Here is a 21,221-nt window from a genome sequence, read left to right on the forward strand (position 1 = left end):
ATATACTTGGACCTATAGCATTTTATTTTTAGTATTCCTGACCGAAATGTACAGTACTTATGCTTTGTTAATGCAGTATTCTTCCTAGGGAATTCTCGTAACATACGGTCCTTTCGTTTAGGAATTATAACATCCTTATTGTTTGAAAATGTAATAGTGAAATTCCCATACATTGCAGGTGGGGATGTAAAATGGTTCAGTGCTTTGGAAAATAGTTTGGCAGTTGTTCAAAACATTAAGTGTAGAGTTAGCATATTACTCAGCAAGTCTGCTCTTAGATATATACCCAAGAGCTCTGGCCGGTTTGGCTCAGCGGTTAGAGCGTCGGCCTGTGGACCAGAGAGACCTGGGTTCAGTTCCTGCTAAGGGCATGTACCTCCGTTGCAGATTGTCCCCGGCCCTGGTTGGGTCATGTGAGTGGCAACCACTCATGTGTCCCTTTCACGTTGATGTTTCTCTTTCTCTCTCTCCCTCCCACTCCATCTGAACAAAATATTGAAAAATGTCCTCAGGTGAGGATTAAAAAAAAAAAAAAAGATATATACCCAAGAGACGTCTACATAAAAACTTGGAAAACATGTCTACATAAAAACTTGTACACACATATTCATAGCAACATTATTCATAATAGCCAAAAAAAATGGAAATAATCAAAATGTCCATCAACTGATGAACAGATAAAATATGGTATATTCATACAATGGAATTATTTAGTCATAGAAAAGAAACACTGATACATACATTCTGCAACATGGATGAACCTGGAAAACATGCTACATGATGTTTAAGCCAATCAGAAAGACCACATGCTGTATAATTTCATTTATGTGAAATAGTTAGAATAGGCAAATCTATAAAGATAGAAAGATTAGTGATTGCCAGGAGCTGGGGATGTTGGGGGTGATAGATAAAGGGCATGGTTTTTTTTTGGGGGGGGGTGATGAAAATATTCTAGAATTAGTGATGATGATCAAAAAACTTTGACTATACTGAAAAACCATTGAACTGTACACTTTAAAAGGGTGTTTTTACGGTATGTTCGTTATATCTTTTAAAAATTGTGTGAGAAAAAACATGTAGTAGTGAGAAGTTAATTGTGAAGAAGGGTCTATATTTTCTGTCTAAATCTGGAATAAGAAGCCTGTGGGACTTTAATCCCATGGTAGAGTAGAGGGATGAAATACTTGGCCTATACAAAGGCAAACTACATGGAAGAACAATTGAAGGGAAAGAGAAAAGGTATATTAAACGGATGACTTTTACTAAGGCTTTTGTTATCAAAACAAAAGTGTGTTAGATGATCAACAAATATTTGTCCGTGGAAAAAAATAAAACAAAAAACAAAAAGGTGTTTTCAGAGTAAGGCTAGAGAAGTTAAGATTTTAGTACTGTGTAGGCAGTTGTAAGGTATGGTTGGACTACTGGCATGCACATAGGGGTGGGTGAAGGTGCTGGAATAGATGGAGGGAAAGCTGTCATGTGTAATGGGCGTTTGTAAACCATTTCAAGAGTTTATCTTTCTGATTAATGTTTCTGAAGCTTGAAAGGTATAGGATTATAATTTATATAGCAATAGAAAATTAATACAAAAGATATATATATACATGTTGTCATGGATATTGCAAATGTTTCTTTCCAAATTTCTTATTTGTCTTTTAACTTTATTGTGATTTTGACATATAAGTTTTACATTTACCTATAATCAAATATGTTAAAAAAAAAGGCATGAGCCATTTATTTATTTATTTATGTATTTATTTATTTATTATTGTTATTATTATTTTTAATCCTTACCCGAGGATATTTTTACATTTATCTTCAGACAGAGTAGGAAGGAGAGAAGGAGAGAGAGAGAAACATTGATGTGAGAGAGACACAATGATTGGTTGCCACCCATATGACCCCAACCCCAGGGCCTGGGACAATGGCAACCAAGGTACGTGCCCTTGCTGGAATCAAACCTGGGACTCTTTGGTCCGCAGGCCAACGCCCTAACCTCTGAGCCAAACTGGCCAGGGCTATAGGAGCCTTTTAAAACCTTACTACTCAAAAAGTGTGGTCCTTTGATCAGAGGCTTCAGTGTTGCTTGAAAGTTGCTGGAAATGCAGAATCTCCTGCTCTAGACTTACTACTGCAGTTTAATAATATATCCAGGTGATTCGTATGCACATTCATGTTTGAGAAGCACTGCTCTGTAGAATTGAATATAGTAAGATGATGTTGCACTGAGCTACTACCAAGACCTGATGATTCTATCTTTACATATTTAAATATGGCAGGAATATTCCTGTTTTCTTTCTTTTCTTACCTTGTTAGCTATACTTGCAGCACTGTAGTTTTCTCCCTGAGCTAACAGCATCTGCATTACCTAGGAGCTTGTTGGAAATGCTGCGTCTCAGGCCCTGCCCCAGACCCACTGAATCAGAATGTGCATTTTACCAAGATCCCTAGATGATTTATATGTTCTCCCAGAACAACTCATCAAGAGAGTGAGTGCTGAGATGGAAGCTGGAAGGCACAGATGAGATTATAACCTAATCTTGGAAGTGATATACCATCATATTGGTCATAGAGACCAACCCTGGTACAGTGTGGGAGGCAAGTTCACAAGGGTGTGAATACCAGGAGGTAGGGATCACTGGGGAGCCAACTTAGAGGAGCATTACAATGGCAAAGAGTGGGGAGACAGCTCAGTTTAGCTCCCAAAGGAGTTCAGAAGAGAGGTACAATATCTGAGTGTGATCAGTTTTTTAAAAACATTTTATTGTAAAAATTTTCAAACGTACAGAAAAATTGAAAGAATTACACAGTGAATATCCATATATCTACCACCTAGATTCTGTAAATAATATTTATTATGTTTGTTTTATCATGCCTATCTTATTTTTTGGATGCATTTCAAAACGAGTTACATAGATTTGAAAGACATTTTCCAAGGTACATATCAATTGGAAGTGAGATGTGCAGGAAAAACAGAAGGTGGTTCTGAGGTTTTAGTATTTCATAGGAATAAAAAGGAAGAGGAACAGGTTTTTATGGGAAGTTATGGCTCAGTTTTGTACCAAAAAAACTAGTAATTGGTTAATAGAGGAGCTTAAAAAAATATGAAATACAGCCCTGGGCGGTTTGGCTCAGCAGTTAGAGCTCCGGCCTGCAGTCCAGAGAGACCCGGGTTTGGTTCCCGCTAAGGGCGTGTACCTCGGTTGCAGTTTGTCCCGGCCCTGGTTTGTCGTGTGGGTGGCAGCCACTTGATGTGTCCCTTTCATGTGGATGTTTCTCTCTCTCTCTCTCTCTCTCCCTCCCACTCTACCTGAACAAAAAATGGAAAAATGTCCTCGGGTGAGGATTTAAAAAAAAAAATGAAATGCAAGAATTTGGCAAGGGTTTATGTACTGTCTTCATTTTGTTTCTACTGGAAGCCAGTTAGTCACTGTGGGTAGTCATGTTCCAAGCTCTGGATGCAATGTATGCAGTTGATTAAAGAGAAGTTTGTGATTTTCTGTGATTGTTTTTTTTTTTTTTTAATGTCAAATTTTAGTCTTTCTCGCATCCAGTATGGGAACAAAACAACAGATGTGGAGCTTAGGTTAGGAGGGAGAATGGGGGCTGGAGATAGTGATTGAGAGAACCATCAAATATAAGCATAACTGAATTACCAAACTAGGTAATGTTGCGAGGGGAAATCTTTAAACACTTAGAATAGGTGACAGCAAAAGAGGATCCAAAAGAAGACAATGAGAGAGAATCCTCAGAAAGGTAGTAGGAAAGTCATGCAGTGCAAACCAAGCAAGGACCCAATTATTTTGCAGGTAAGTGATGTGAGAATTGAAAAGAAACTTGAATCTGGCAATAAGAAGATATTGTTGATTTCCATGGTGGAAGTTAAAAGTAGTGTTAAAGTAATGAATGGAAACCCTGGCCACTGTGGCTTAGTTGGTTGGGTATCATCCCCTGCATGGAAAGATTTTTGGTTCCATTCCCAATCAGGGCACTATCCCCAATAGGGGGCGTGCAGGAGGCAGCTGATCGATAATTCTCTTTCTCTTTCTCTTTCTCTTTCTCTTTCTCTTTCTCTTTCTCTTTCTCTTTCTCTTTCTCTTTTTCTCTGAAAGTCAATACAAATGTTTTTGTTTTGTTTTTTTCTTTCTTTTTTTTTTGTGGTACATGCAGGAACCGAACCTGGGACTCTCTGGTCCACAGGCCAACACTCAACTACTGAGCCAAACTGGCCAGGGCTGTTTTTTTTATCCTCACCGGAGACCTTTTTTTTTTTATATATATATATTTTGTTCAGATAGAATGGGGGGGGGAGAGAGAGAAATATCCATGTGAAAGGGACACATCGAGTGGTTGCCACCCACACGACCCAACCAGGGTTGGGGACAAACCACAACCAAGGCACATGCCCTTAGTGGGAACCAAACCCCGGTCTCTCCGGACCGCAGGCCAATGCTCTAACCGCTGAGCCAAACCGGCCAGGGCAATACAAATGTTTTTTAAAAATAAAGTGATGAATGGCAGGTTTGGATGAGCAGATAGTGTAGACTGTACTTCCAGAAGTTTGTTAGTAAATAAGAAAGTGGCCACTTAACTGGGAAACAAGATTGAGGGAAGAATTTTTAGGATTAGGTGGCTGAGTGTGTTTGGGAGCAGAGGAGAGTAACCTAGTAGATTGGGCAAAAAGATGCAAACAAAAGGATGGAATATGGTTTGGGGAGAGGTGGATGAGGAAGTGAGGAAGAGTTGAGAAACCTCTTCCTGAGCCAGAGGGGGACAGAGGAAGTTTGGAGTTGGAGGGAGGGACATTTAGGTATTTATAGCTCTTGGTATCCTTTCTTGGTGAAGTAGGAGGTTAGGTCATCTGAGAGTAAAGGAAGTGGGAAGGGGTAAGCTGGGAACTTGATATGGTAAATGTTTAAATTAGGTTCTAGGAGAAAGGAGAAAATTGTAGAGAAGAATAGAAGATGTCTAAATGAGATTGAAAATAAAAAAATTTGTAGGGACTTCCGGTCAGGATGGCGGCGTAGGTAAATGCGGTATCGGGTCCTCCCACAACCACATCAAAGTTACAACTAAACTACAGAACAACCATCATTCAAAACCACCTGAAATCAAGCTGAATGGAAGTCCTACAACTATGAAATTAAAGAAGCAGCTGGATCGAGACTAGTAGGAGGGGCAGAGGCGTGGATGGGCTGGTCCCACACCCACATGTGGTGGATAAAAATCAGGAGGGACACCTCGGCTAGGAAGGTTCTCCCTGAGGACCGAGGGGTCCCTGTCCCACACCAGGCATCCCGCTCAGGGTTCCAGTGCCAGGAAGAGAAGTCCCCATAATTTCTGGCTGCAAAAACCAGCGGGAACTGACGCCCTGGGAGGCTGAGGCGGCTGGAGCCCCAGGCAGCTCCTCTTAAAGGGCCACGCACGGACTTACTCGGACTCTCAACCTCCAGGCTCTAGCATGGGGGAGGCAGCTCAAAAGGCACCAGAAACATACAGGGGAAGAACTGAGTTGTTTGGCATTGGGGCAAGGGCTGGAAAGGCAGCTTTCTCCTGGACAAACGTGCTGTCAGAGGCCTTTGTTCCTTTGGTGAGCCCTTCCCTGGGGCGGTAGACAGCCACCATATCCGGGACTCCAGCAACCTGGTTCACACTTTTTCCCCGCCCTGGTGATTCCCTGAGTCTCTGCCCCATCCAACTTTCAGGCCTACCCAAGCTGTTGCCAGTTGCTTTACCATAGGATTGGCCTGTCTTGGATCCGGCTTCAAGTTTTCTTAAATTCTTTCAAATGAGCAGCATCTGGTCTCAGCTAGCCCCACACCTCTCATTAAGTAATACATAGAAACAAACACAAGGAGGCAGCCAAAATGAGGAGACAAAGAAACAGGTCCCAAATGAAAGAACAGAACAAAATTTCAGGAAAAGAACTAGGCAAACTAGAGATAAGCAACCTAACATATGCAGAGTTCAAAACACTGCTTAAAAGGACGCTCAATGAACTTAGTGAGAACTTCATTGAACTTCGTGAGGGCCTCAAGAGCATAAAAAAGGACCAGTGAGAAATGAAGGAGGCACTAACTGAAATAAAGAATAATTTACACAGATTCAATAGTAGAGTAGGTAAAGCCACGAAGCAGACCATCGATTTGGAATCTAAGGAAGCAAAAAATGCCCAATCAGAACAGCAAAAAGAAAAAAGAACGCCCCCAAATGAGGGTAGTGTAAGGAGCCTCTGGGACAACTTCAAGCATGCCAACATTCGCATCTTGGGGGTGCCAGAAGGAGAAGAGAGAGAACAAGAAATCGAAAACCTATTTGAAACAATAATGGCAGAAAACTTCCCTAACTTGTTGAAGGAAACAGACATACAAGTCCAGGAAGCACAGAGAGTCCCAAACAAGATGAACCCCAAGAGGCCCACACCAAGACATATCATCATCAAAATGCCAAAGGTTCAAGACAGAATCTTACAGTTTTTTTTTTATCCTCACCCGAGGACATTTTCATTTTTTGTTCAAACAGAGTGGGTGGGGGGAGAGAGAGAGAGAGAAACACATCGATGTGAAAGGGACACATCGAGTAGCTGCCACCCTCATGACCAATCAGGACCGCGGACAAACTGCAACTGAGGTCCACGCTCTTAGCAGGAACCGAACCCAGGTCTCTCTGGACCATAGGCTGATGCTCTAACTGCTGATAGGCTGATGCTCTAACTGCTGAGCCAAGCCTGCCAGGGCCAGAGAGAAAGAATCTTTTTTTTTTTTTTTATCCTCACCCGAGGATATTTTTCCATTTTTTGTACAGATAGACTGGGAGGGAGAGAGAGGAAGGGAGAGAGAGAGAGAGAAACATCGATGTGAAGGGACACATCGAGTGGCTGCCACCCGCACGACCAACCAGGGCCGGGGACAAACTGCAACCGAAGTACGTGCCCTTAGTGGGAACCGAACCCGGGTCTCTCCGGACCGCAGGCCGACGCTCTAACCGCTGAGCCAAACTGGCCAGGGCGAGAGAAAGAATCTTAAAAGCAGCAAGAGAAAAGCAGTTAGTTGCCTACAAGGGAGTTCCCATAAGACTGTCAGCTGCTTTCTCAAAAGAAACTTTGCAGGCCAGAAGGGAGTGGCAAGAAATAGTCAGAGTGATGAAAAGCAAGAACCTACACAACCAAGATTACTCTATCCTGCAAAGCTGTGATTTAGAATCGATGGACAGATAAAGAGTTTCCCTGACAAGGAAAAGCTAAAGGAGTTCATCACCACCAAACCAGTATTATATGAAATGTTGAAGGGTCTTCTTGAAGAAAAAAGATAAAAAATATGAACAAAGTGGCAAGGAATACATATCTATCGACAATTGAATCTACAAACAAAATGAACAGGTAGAACAGAAACATTCTCATAGATACAGAGAACATTTTGTTGGTTGCCAAATGGGAGGGGGTTGGGGGAATGGGTGAAAAAGGTTAAGGTATTAAGAAGTACAAATTGGTTGTTGGACTGACAATCCTCAGAGGGAAGGGGGGGGGTTGGAAAGAAATAAACCAAAGAACTTATATACATATATGCATAACCAATGGACACAGACAACAGTGTGGGGAAAGGCAGGAGGGGAAAAATGAGGAACATCTGTAATACATTCAACAATAAAGATAAGTTTAAAAAAATTTGTTATGATAGTTAATAGGAGCATAAAGTGCTTTTTAGTGATTTTGGAATATGTAGCTATAAAAATAATTTATGATCCACTTTTTAAAAAATAAGTTTTTATTGATATTTTTAGAGAGAGAGGAAGGGAGAGACAGAAACATCAAAGTGAGAGAGAAACATTGATTCACCGCCTCCTGCACGCCCCTCACTGGGGATTGAGCCCACAACCCGGGCATGTGCCCTGACCAGGAGTCGAACCGGGACTTCTCAGTCTATGGGACAATGCTCAATCCATTGAGCCACACCAGCTGGGCTATAATGCACTTTTCTAATTTTTGTGAAAAATTATAAACAAATTTGTAAATGGAGTTTAGTAGCAACACTACTCAGATTCCTCTACTATTAGATTTGTTTGGACTGGGGTTATTTTTTCAGGCATGTTGGGAAGTCATTTTGTAAATTTAACAATAAGTCCACTTTTTACAAAACTAGTTAGTTCTAAGATAAATATGAAAGGAGTTGACTCCAGTTTCATTTGAGAATAAGGTGTTTATTTTTTCTCAAAAGAGAAGAAAGTAAGTAAATTTATTATCTTTTTGCATAATTTTAATCTAATTTCCTTTGCCACAAAAATGTTTACATTATTACTACTCACAAAAACTTTTTCTTTCTTTTTTTAAAATTGATTTTAGAGAGGGGGGGGAGAGAGAGAGAGAGAGAGGAACATCGATGAGAGAGAACATGGATTGACTGCCTCCTGTATGTCCCCCATTGGGGATCAGGCCCACAACCTGGGCATGTGCCCTGACCGGGAATCGAACCAGCGACCTCTTGGTGTACACTCAACCACTGAGCCACACTGGCGGGGCGAAAACCTTTTCTTAAAAATTAAAAAAAAAAATTATTTCCCAAATATTCCAGAATAAATGCCACACTTTTAAAATGAAAAAGAATGTAAAGACTAAACAAAAAGCCATTATTTAGCTCCTGTTCTAAGAGAAGCACAGCATCTATCTCACCAGTCTGCAGTGGCTGATAGAAATCAGTAATATGAAAACAACTCTGACTTAACCGCAGTTTTGCCTTATGGAGGGTTAGAGGTAACAATGTTGATTACTTGAGCATTTGCCACTAATACCTACAAAAACAGATTAACTGTAAAGAAGGAGACAGTCTATGCTTGTGTGTGATTTCATAAGATCCCCATAATAATTTTGTTCCATCAAGTTTGTAAGAGTTGCAAACAAACCACTTAATTGGACTGCCTTTTCATGCCATTTATTTATTTTATTTTATTTTTCCCATCACCATTTATCTCCTCTATGCCCTCTTCTATTAATTTTTTAATTTTTAGAAAGAGAAAGGGAGAATGGAGAGAGAGAAATATCAACCGTTGATTGCCTCCTGTACTCCCCAAGCATGCCCCCTACCGGGGATGGAGCTAGAAACCCAAGCTGCCAACCTGGAACTTGTGCCTTGACCTGGAATCCAACCCGTAACCTTTCTGTGCACCAGAAGACCCCCAACCAACTAAACCACACTGGCCAGGGCATGAAAACCTTTATCATCTCTAATTTACATCATCTTTGTCTAGTTTCAGAAAACAAAAAGTTAGGCACATGAAAAATTGGAATCTTGGATTATAGAAGAGAGATCAGCTTCATCTAGCTTTTTATGAAACCAAATGCTGTTTCATAGTATTAGTATGATGTTAGGAGGGCCATTAGCCTCGGGCTTTCATTGTTAATGGTGATATTTTAAAAGTTGTTCCATTTTGTCTTAAAAGGGGGGTGGGAAGCAAAGTCAATCTTTTATTAAGACTTAAAGAATAGCCCTGGCCGGTTTGGCCCAGCGGTTAGAGCGTCAGCCTGGGGTCCAGAGAGGCCCCGGTTCGATTCTCTCTAAGAGTATGTACATACCTCAGTTGCAGTTTGACCCCGGCCCTGGTTGGGTTGTGTGGGAGGCAGCCACTCGATGCATCCCTTTCACGTGGATGTTTCTTTCTCTCTCTCCCTCCCGTTCTGTCTGAACAAAAAATGGGAAAATGTCCTCGAGTGAGGATAAAAAAAAAAAAAAAGACTTAAAGAATAATTTTTGCTGCTTTATTTTGTTTTTCATTAAAAAAATTATGATATATTTATATGCTGACATGGACAGAAATAGCAAGCAAGCAAATAAACAGAAAGGAGCAAGTTTATTCTCCCGTCCCGTCCTCTAACCTAGTGTCCTGCTGTTGGCTGAAGCCAATAGTAAGCAAGTAGCAAAGAAGAAATGTTTTCAGACTCAACTTCTGCATCAGGGGAGCTAATTATAGAATGCTCTGTTTGGAGCTGGGGGACAAATAGCTTTATAACTGGTACAGAAGTTACATTTGGGTTCTAGGTGTACTGATTCCTATTGTGTTGTCATTGCTTCTAGACCTTTTCACTGGACAGTTTTACACACACACACACACACACACCACACACACATAGTTAATCCTCACCTGAGGATATTTTTTCATTGATTTTTAAGAGTCTCATGCTCTAAAACTGAGCTAGCCGGGCACTCCTTTCATTGATTTTTAGATAGAGTAGAAGCGGGAGAGAGAGAAACATCGAAGTGAAAGGTACACATCGAGTGGCTGCCTCCCGCATGACCCCAGCCGGGGCCGGGGTGAATTGCAACCGAGGTAGGTGCCATTGGTCGCAATCGAATCCACAACTCATTGGTCTGCGGGCCGACACTTTAACCGCTGAGCCAAATGGGCCAGGGCAGTCAGTTGATTTTTGACAAAGATGCCAAGACCATTCAATGGAGGCAAAGAATAGTTAATGCCCCAACATGTGGTGCCATGGCAAGTAGATAGATGCATACAAAGAATAAAGTTGAGTCTTCACACCATATAGTCACATACAAAGAATAAAGTTGGTTCTTCACACCATATATAAAAATTCACTCAGAATGGCCCGGCCAATGTGGCTTAGTGGATTGAGCATCGTTGTCCCATGGACTGAGAGGTCCCGGTTGGATTCCGGGTCAGGGCACATGCTTGGGTTGTAGTCTTGATCCCTGGGGGGGGGGGGGGGGGGGGCGTGCAGGAGGCAGTCGATTGATATAGCTCTCTCACATCAATGTTTCTATCTCTCTATCCCTTCCTCTTTCTCTAAGAAATAAATAAAAACATTTAAAAAAGAAGAAATGCAAAGGAAGTAATAATTCTTTCAAAATAACAGTAAAAAAAATTAATTTAAAATGGATCCTAATCCTGAATGTAAGAGCCAAAACTATGAAAGTCTTAGAAGAAAACATAGGGGTAAATCTTCATTACTTTGTATTTGACAGTGGTTTCTTAGATAAAGCACCAGTAGCACAACCAACAAAAGAAAAAGAAGAAAAAAGATAATTGGACTTCATAAAAATTAAGAACTTTTGTAGTTCAAAGGACATTATCAAGAAAGTGATATATTTGTGAAAGTGATATGTTTATATATTTAAAAGGGCACTTGTGTCTAGAATATATAAAGAACTCTTAAGACTGAACAGTGAAATTAGAAATAGCCCAATTTAAAAATGGGCAAAACATCTGAATAGACAGTTCTCTAAAGAAGGTATACAGCTCTTGGAGGTTTTGCTTAGTGGTTAGCGTGTTGGCTTGCTGACTGAAGGGTCTTGGGTTTGATTGCTGGTCAAGGGCACATATCTGGGTCGCAGGTTCCATTCCCAGCCCCAGTTAGGGTCATTTGGGAGGCAACCAATTGATATTTTTCTCTCACAGGGATGTTTTTTTCTCTCCCTCCCTCCCTCCCTTCACTCTATCTAAAAAAATCAATGGAAAAATATCCTCAAGTGAGGATTAACCAAAAAAAAAAAAAAAAGGGTATACAAATGGCCAATTAGCACATGAAAAAATGCTCAACATTATTAGTCATTAGGGAACTGCAAATCAAACCATAATGAGATAATAGTTCACATCCAGTAGGATAGTTATAAAAACAAAGAAAACCACCGAAAAAACAAGTATTGGTAAGGATGTGGAGATGGGAGTGTAAAATGATGCAGCTGCTTTGGAAAACATTTTTCCAGTTCCTCAGATTGTTAAACAGAGTTACCATGTGAACCAGCAATTCCACTTCCAGGTATATACCCAAGAGAACTGAAAGCATATGTCCACATAAAATATTACTAATGAATGTTTATAGCAGTATTATCCAAAAGGTAGAAACAATCCAAATGCCCATCAACTGATGAATGGATAGACAAAATGTGGTGTTTGTATACAGTAAAATATAATTTAGCCACAAAAAGGAATGAAGTATTGATACATGGTACAACATAGTTGAACCTCAGAACATTATGTTAAATGAAAGAAGCCAGTCACAATATATCACATGTTCTATAATTCCATTTATATGAAGTAATCCAGAATAGGTACATCTAAAGAGACAGGTAAGTGGTGGAGTAGAGCTGGGAGATGGGGAGATTGGAGTGTTCAGCTAAAGGGTACAGTATTTTCTTTATAGGTTTTGAAAATGTTCTACACTTGATTGTGGTGATGATTGCACTTATCTGTGAATATATTAAAAAGTGTGGGATTGTACCACTTAAATGGGTGAATTGTGGGGTAGTGAACTCTATCTCACTGCACCTGTTAATAAAAATAATAATGCCAATAGTATGACTAACAGTTAACTAATGGATGCACTTTGTATTTCTTTGCATTTTAGTTTGTCTTTGGAATATATTCCACTGAGGATGTATACTCAAAATAATGTGATTTAAAAGTCATTTGAAATAGGTTTTCTTTTTCTGTGTGGTTACCTTACCAACTTGTTGCTTAGTTATTGTATTTGTTGACTTTTTCTGTAGTAAAAAACAACTACAAGGCTTGTAGCTTACAACAATAAACATTTATTTCTTGCTCATATTCTGAGTCCACTGTAGTGGTTCTTATGCAGGCTTCCAGTGGGCTTGGGTTTGCCCATGTATCTTCTTATTCTGGGACTCAGGCTAAAATCACAGCTCCTATATGGAATATGCTGGTCTCATGGTGGTGGGCAGAAGTGCAAAAGGGTTGCTAGAATTTGTATTGACTCTGAAATCCTTTGTTTGGTACTGGTACTCTGCCACTTTTACCCATATTTGTTTGTTTTGCATAAAAGGTTTGTTGGTTTTCTAGAAATTACATTTTTAAAATGTGTGAGTTTATACTTGTACCTCTACTTCAAATCCACCACACATGGTACTTCCTTATCTTTGTCCATTCAATATATTATTTTCCTTTTCCCATGTGAAAATACTAGTTTCCACTAACATTGCTCTATTTATTTATTTTCTCTATTCTACAATACCCAGAACAGTTTAAAAATTAAAACACTAATATCACTACTAGTAACATTTTCTGTCAAGTTCAATATTTCTTTGCATGTCTTTTGCCTTTAGGATGTATACCACTAAGGATATTCATTCAGGAAACTGTTAGAGTTACTTGGATTAATTTTGTGTGTGTGGTTATCAATTCGTAGGTTTTTGTTTGCTGTTTTTTTTTTTTTTAAATAGAGTTTGAATTCCTACTGGTATTTCCAATTCAAATTAAGTATTAAAATTTTAAAACTTTGTTTTTTTTGTATCTCTTATCTCCCATTGTGAAAATACTGATTTTCAACCACACAATATAATCATTCATTTTCAACTATAGTACACACACAACAGTATCAAAATAAAAATACAATGTTGGTAATTATTCACATAATGACTGAAAAAATTCAAGATTTATTTTTTTGTTTTGTTTTTGGCACTCTAAAAAGTTCGTATATTCCAGCAGTGATGTTGTCAAATTACTATGCTTTATATTCATTTGAAATCGTTTCTCTTTGTGAGAATATTCTTTCAGTTAATACTCAGTACTTTCTCTGTTTTACTTTCTTTTAGGGATTTAAAAACATTTTATTATCTTTTTATTTTATTTTTTATCCTCACCCGAGGACGTTTTTGGATATTTTGTTCAGATAGTGGGAGGGAGAGAGAGAGAGAGAGAGAGAAACATTGATGTGAAAGGGACACATCGAGTAGTTGCCACCCGCACAACCCAGCCAGGGCCTGGGACAAACTACAACTGAGGTACGTGCCCTTAGCAGAACTGAACCTGGGTCTCTCGGGACCACAGGCCGATGCTCTAACCGCTGAGCCAAACCGGCCAGGGCCTTATTATCTTTTTTTTTTCTGTCCTCACCCAAGGACATTTTTCCATTTTTTGTTCAGATAGAGTGGGAGGGAGGGAGAGAGAGAGAGATGAAGAGAAAGAGAGAGAGAAACATTGACGTGAAAGGGACACATCGAGTGGCTGCCTCCCACACGACCCAACCAGGGGCAGGAACAAACTGCAACCGAGGTACATGCCCATATCGGGAACCAAACCCCGGGTCTCTTTGGACCTCAGGCGTACGATCTAACTGCTGAGCCAAACTGGCCAGGGCTCATTATCTTTTATATTAATGTAAAATATTTACAACTGTTCTAAAGTCAAATGTACAAAACAGGGTATATTTAAGGGAAGTCTCCTTTCAATTCCTGCCCCACAGTTTTGTTTCTTAACTTTTTAATTATAGAAACTTTCAAACAGATGTAAAAATAAAAGAATGTATAATAAAAACCCCAGATATCCTTGTCTTCAGCAATTGTCAGGCTATTGTTAATCTTGTTTATTTATATACCCAATTACTTGCCACACTGTTAGTTATGGTAGTTTAAAAATATGTTAAAATACTTGTTTAGGATAGTCTGTGTGCAGATTTGTATTCTATTGGAGGTAATCTACTCCATAAGGAGAAATAGATGATTCATGAAAGAGTAGAGATAACTACAGGAGTAAAGTGTTAGAAGTCAGAGGTTATGTAGTCCAGAGCTGTGTGGAAGAATTGGCCTTTAGGGGCTTCATTCACACTTTCTGCGAAAAAGTTACAGGGTGTTTGGTAGATTTGGTAAGTAGGAAGATGAAGGAATTTCTGTCTGATTGCTGCTGCTGCTTCTTATTTTATTTTATTTTATTTTATTTTATTTTATATGAAATGTGAGATAAAGTAGTCAGTTGAAAAATGAAGGGTTGTTCTGGAGATTGTGAAGAACATACTAAGGAAGTGTAATATAGTTGCTAGGCAATGCTGAGTGTCTACCTGAGAGTTGTGGTCCTGAATTTATAGTGAAACCAGAGAGCTTGTGTTTTTCTCCCCCAGATATTTAGATAGGTACAGATGTGAAGTCAGTGGGTAACTTGGTTTTAAACTGGGTTAGGTGTTTGTAGGGTGAGTATATCTGAGGGAAAGAGTGGCAAGGGATTAAGTTGGGAAACTGAGTAAGGAAGGGAGGACCTGGGTGGGGTGAGAGATGGAAGGGTGGAGAGAGAGTAAAAATCTGGAGTACCTCAGAAAATCAGTAGGAAATAAAGGCAACCAAGGTAGTTCTGGGGAATAGGGTATTAGTTTACCACTACTGGGGTGAGTCAGCTTCAACTCTTTGTCTTTTCATCACTTTGCTCAAGATTCAATTCTTGGAGGTGAGAAATCAATTAATTAGTCAGATACTCATTTCTTAACCAGGGGAAGGAAGGGAGTGCATTAATCAGGGGAATTTGCCTCATTGAGAAATTTGGTGGTTAGGATCTGAAGTTTTCCTGTAACATTTTTTTTAAACCTTGTTGTTTTCTACTTTCTGTATTATGTAAAGGAGATGTTACTTGTCCAACTTGAATACTGTCATATGGAATAATTACAAGCTTTGGAAACAGTTTTATGAAACTGATAAGTAGTGCAGTTAAGCTAAGATTGTGATAATTAAACTATCAGTGATCACAACTGCCAGTAATTGTGAAACCACATTCAAAGTTTTGGGAAAAAAATTCAAATATCCTGTTAAAGTTTAAAACTATACTTAAACTACAAAGTTCAAAGCACAATAACAGCTTATAGGATAACAAATGTATATATTAAACCAGACTGAGAAGTTTTTCTCTGGACCACAGGCCGACGATCTAACCGCTGAGCCAAACCAGCCAGGGCCAGACTGAAAAGTTTTTAGTTGATCTAGTCTCTTAGGAGAGTTTATTGGCTTATTGCAAATAATTGCATTAACTTCTTGAGTTGGAATAAAAAGCTGTAGAGATAATGTCATAGCTAGATTTTCTCCTTGGAGAAAATTACCAAATTGTTCTATATCAATTCCTGGTATGAAGTTAGTTATAGGTTGCTAGCTGAAAGCTGAGCCATAGCAGAGAGTAAAGGAATATAAAAAAAGTAGGGTGACCAGGCAAAGAAGTTGAGTATTGAAGTTTTATATATTTGAAGTAAAAGTTTAGTAAAGTAAATTTGAAATAAAGTTTAGTTGTAATACTTTCAAGTTCCAAAGTAGTAAATACTACTCTTCTTTCTTTCTTTTTTTTTTTTTTGTACAGATAGAGTGGGAGGGAGAGAGAGGAAGGGAGAGAGAGAGAGAAACATCGACGTGAAGGGACACATCGAGTGGCTGCCACCCACACGACCAACCAGGGCCAGGGACAAACTGCAACCGAAGTACGTGCCCCTAGCGGGAACCGAACCCGGGTCTCTCCGGACCGCAGGCCGACACTCTAACCGCTGAGCCAAACTGGCCAGGGCAAATACTACTCTTCTTAACAATGGCAAAGAACTATAATTGTGCTGTACTATAAATTTAGTAGTGATGGGGTTAGTGATTAGAACTGGATAAAGGAATCTAATGTCTCTGGTTTTGTTAATCATCTTGACATAGTAGAATTTCTTTATATATTATTTGGTCTGGTTACATTGGCATAATGCATAAGAACAGGCTTTTACTAGACAGTCAATACTGCTTTTTCCTAGGGCATGTGATTTATCATAATATATCTGCATTAATTTAATAATGACTGATTTTGCCCAGCCAGTGTGGCTCAGTGGTTTAGCATCGACCCATGCACCAAGAGGTTGCCAGTTCGATTCCCAGTCAGGGCACATGCCTGGGTTGTGGGCCAAATCCCCAGTGAGGGGCATGCAGGAGGCAGCCAATCAACGTTCTCCCTCATCCTTATTTCTATCTTCTCTCTTCCTCTCCCTCTAAAATCAATAAAAAAAAAAATGACTGATTTATTTTTTTTTTTTTTTTTTTTTTTTTTTTTTTTTTTTTTAATCCTCACCCGAGGACATTTTTCCATTTTTCACTCAGATAGAGCGGGAAGGAGAGAGAGGAAGAGAGAGAAACATCGATGTGAAAGGGACACATCGAGTGGCCGCCACCCACACGACCCAACCAGAGCCGGGGACAAACTGCAGCCAAGGTACATGCCCTTAGCGGGAACCGAACCCGGGTCTCTGTGGACCGCAGGCTGACGCTCTAACCGCTGAGCCAAACCGGCCAGGGCAAAAAATGACTGATTTATATAGTGGGGTTCTAGTGCTGTTTTTGTTTTTGAAACTTATACCTGCATCTATCAACTTTTAAGAATGATGTAAGATCGTTAGTAAAAATGTAGTTATTTTCCTTTTTTTGTTTATGTGTTTTAGGAGCAGCCACCATATGCTAGCTACAATTCTAACTACTGGAATTCTCCTGCCCGACCTAGGGCTCCTTACCCAACTACATATCCTGTAAGACCGGAAATGCAAGGCCAGGTATGGTCTGAAATGGACAGACTTTCTGAGTTTTCTCTTAATGAACTGATTAATTTTCAGGACCTAAGGACATTTCATAGTAATGATGTGTGGGTTTTCTTTATTTAATGGATTCTGTCTTAATCATCTTAATATTTTTGGATCAGATAAAAAAATAGCTAGGCAAATATTAACTGTAGCAAAGATAGCTTGAGGCCTAAAAGTTTCTTTCTCAGGATCTGAAAACAAAAATAAAATGTACTTTAAAATTTTGACCCTTTTTTGAAATATAATTGACATTTAAACATTATATTAGTTTCAGGTATACTGCATAATGATTTGATATTTGTATATATTGCAAAACGATCATCATAGTAAGTCTAGTTAACATTCATTACCATACATAGTTAGAAACTTTATTTTCTTGTGATGAGACCTTTTAAGACATTCTTTTAGCAACTTTCAGATATACTGTACAGTATTAACTATGGTCATCATGCTGTACATTATATCTTTGTAATTATTTTATAACTGGAAGTTTGTACCTTTTGACTGCCTTCATATATTCCTGCTACCCCTCCCTCTCACCCCCACCCTCAAACCAACAATCTGTTCTCTGTATCTTTGAGTTGGGTTGTTTGTTTTTTGTTTAGATTCCACATATAAGTGAGATAATGTGTTGTCTTTTTCTGTCTGGCTTATTTCATTTAGCATAATGCCCTCAAGGTCTAGCCATGTTGTTCTAGTTGGCGAGATTTTCTTCTATTTTTATGGCTAAATGATATTCTATTGTATACATATACCACATTTTCTTTATCTGTTGATCTATTTATGGACATTTAGGTTGTTTCCATATCTTGGCTGTTGTAAATAATGCTTCAGTGAACATGGGGGTGCAGAGACCTTTTTGAGTTAATGTTTTTGTAGCCTTTGGATATATTCCCAGATATGGCGTTGATGGGTCATGTGGTAGTTCTATTTTTAATTTTTTGAGGAACCTTCCTCCATACTGGTTTCCATAGTGGCTGCACCAATTTATAATCTCACCAACAGTACAAAAGGGTTCCCTTTTTCTTTTTTTTTAATTTTTAATTTTATTTTTGTTACAGATGTTTCTCCTTTTTTACCCCATTAACACCCTCCTCCCCATCCCCCCCGCCCCGTCCCTGGCTTTGTTGTCCATGTCCATTGGTTATGCGTACATGCATATAAGTTCTGTGGTTTATCTCTTCCTTCCCCCCACCACCTCCTCTTCTGAGGGTTGTCAGTCTGTACCCTACTTCCATGTTTCTGGGTCTACCCTATTCCTCAGACTGTTATGTTCATTATAGTCCACAAATAAGTGAGATCATGTGGTATTTGTCTTTTTCTGCTTGGCTTGTTTCACGTAGGATAATACTTTCCAGGTCCCTCCATGTCGTCTCAAAGGATAAGAGATCTTTCTTTCTTATAGCTGCATAGTACTCCATTGTGTATATGTACCACAGCTTTTTTATCCATTCGTCTACTGATGGACACTTGGGCTGTTTCCAGATCTTAGCTATTGTAAATAGTGCTGCTATGAACATGGGGGTACATATATTCTTTCTGATTGGCGTTTCAGGCTTCTTAGGGTATATTCCTAGAAGTGGGATCACTTGGAAGTGGGGCCAAATGGAAGTGCAATTTTTAATTTTTTGAGGTAACACCATATTGTTTTCCATAGTGGCTGCACCAGTCTGCATTCCCACCAGCAGTGTACTGGAGTCCCCTTTTCTCCACACCCTCGCCAACACTTGTTGTTTGATGATTTGTTGATGGCAGCCATTCTGACAGGTGTAAGGTGATACCTCATTGTTGTTTTAATTTGCATCTCTCTGATGATTAGTGATGTTGAGCATTTCTTCATATGTCTCTTGGCCATTTGTATGTCCTGTTTGGAGAGGTGTGTCTATTCAGCTCCTCTGTCCATTTTTAAATTGGGTTCTTTGTCTTCCTTTTGTTGAGTTGTATGAGTACTCTATATATTTTGGAAATTAATCCCTTATCTGATGTATCGTTGGCAGTGATGTTCTCCCATATAGTTGGTTGCCTTTCCATTTTGATGGTTGTTTCTTTTGCTGTGCAGAAGCTTTTTAGTTTGATGTAGTCCCATGTGTTCATTTTTTTTCTTTGTTTCTGTTGCCTTAGGTGATGTATCAGTGAAAATTCTGCTGCGTATGATGTCTGAAATTTTGTTGCCTACATTTTCTTCTAGAATTTTTATGGATTCATGGGTCACATTTAAGTCTTCTATCCATTTTGAGTTTATTTTTGTGTATGGTGTAAGTTGATGGTAGGGTTCCCTTTTTCTATGTCTATGCCAACACTTGTTATTTCTTGTCTTTTTTGATAATAGCTATTCTAACAGATGTGGGTGATATCTTATTGTAGTTTTGATTTACAGTTCTCTGAGATGATTAGTGATGTTAAAACTGTCTTATGTACCTGAGGGCCATTTATGTTTTCTTTGGAAAACTGTCTATTCAGATCTTCTACTATTTTTTAATCTGATTTGTTTTTTTGTTTGTTTGTTTTTTTGCTATTGCGTTTTATGAGTTCTTTTTTTTTTTTTTATCCTCACCCGAGGACATTTTTCCATTTTTTGTTCAGGTAGAGCGGGAGGGAGAGAGAGAGGAACAGAGAGAGAGAGAGAAACATCGATGTGAAAGGGACACATCGAGTGGCTGCCACCCACACGACTGACCAGGGCCGGGGACAAACTGCAACCGAGGTACGCGCCCTTAGCGGGAACCGAACCCGGGTCTCTCAGGACCGCAGGCCGACGCTCTAACCGCTGAGCCAAACCGGCCAGGGCCGTTTTATGAGTTCTTTATATATTTTGGATATTAACTCCTTATAGAAATAGAATTTGCAAACATCTTTCCCATTTAGTAGGTTGCATTTTCATTTTGTCATGGTTTTTCCTTTGCTGTGCTGAAGCTTTTTAATTTGATGATGTTCCACTTGTTTATTTTTGCTTTTGTTTCTTTGCTTTCGGTGTAAGAAAATTTGACTTCATTAACTTTTAAATATTTCAAGCATACTGAAAGAGTACAAAAAATATGTACATTTTTTAATCCAGCACCTTTGTCAGTTTTTAAGTTTGCCACATTTGTTTTGTTACTGGCAAGATGATGAGTCCTTGGTTCTTGTCTTCTTGAAGGAAAGATTTCAGTCAAGAGACAAAGTGTGCCATGGCCAGTTTTGGCTTAGCAGTTAGAGCATTGGCCTGTGGACCAAAGATTGTGGGTTCAATTCCGGTCAAGGGCATGTACCTCGGTTGCGGTTTGGTCCCTGGCCCTGGTCGGGGTCCTGCAGGAGGCAGCCAATTGATGTGTCTCTTTCACATCAATGTTTCTCCCCCCCACCCACCCCCACTCTATCAGAAGATAAATGGAAAAATATTCTCGGGTGAGGATTGAAAAAGAGAGAGAGAGAGACAGACAGACAGACAGACAAAGTGCAGCAAAGCAAGCAAGAATTTATTGACTTCTGCGAAAACACACGTAGGACAGTAAAACAAGGAAGGGCATAGAAGAAACAGGAGAGCCTAAGCTGGGCTGATTTGGCTCACTGGAAAGTCAGAGAAAAGGGGGCCTTGGAGACAGGTTCAGGGGGTTAGCCCAGGATGAGTTGCTGCTACCTATTGCTCCCCTGGTTGTAAATCTGGTGGGGTCCCTTAGAGGGAAGAAGGGGGAAGGGAAATGGCTCAGGCGTGCTCCCCTGGGTGTATTTATCTCACTTTTTCAGGTAGGAATCTTCAGGGAGTTTTCAGCAGAGGGTCTCAATAGAATATTCATCAGCTTCCCCTGTGTGCTTTTTCAAGGTCTTGGTCTCCATTGATTGGTAGGTGCCAGGGCAGGGTTTCGTTAGTCAATGCAGTTGGTCCTGAGGCAACCTCTAGTCACTTGTCTGATTTTGCTTCTTCTCTGGGCCT

At 39.6% G+C, this 21,221-nt stretch overlaps 1 protein-coding gene across 1 annotated transcript in view; it reads left to right on the forward strand.

Moving 5' to 3' along the window:
- The window catches only part of BAG4 (BAG cochaperone 4), a 41,019-nt gene that overhangs the window by 1,127 nt on the left and 18,671 nt on the right, over positions 1–21,221 (forward strand). The window contains exon 2 of the mRNA XM_036250079.1: positions 17,177–17,284. Coding sequence (XP_036105972.1) covers positions 17,177–17,284 — 108 coding nt within the window. The remainder of the gene's footprint in view (positions 1–17,176; positions 17,285–21,221) is intronic.

The sequence above is a fragment of the Molossus molossus genome, unplaced genomic scaffold, assembly GCF_014108415.1.
Source record: "Molossus molossus isolate mMolMol1 unplaced genomic scaffold, mMolMol1.p scaffold_m16_p_9, whole genome shotgun sequence".
Taxonomy (NCBI): domain Eukaryota; kingdom Metazoa; phylum Chordata; class Mammalia; order Chiroptera; family Molossidae; genus Molossus; species Molossus molossus.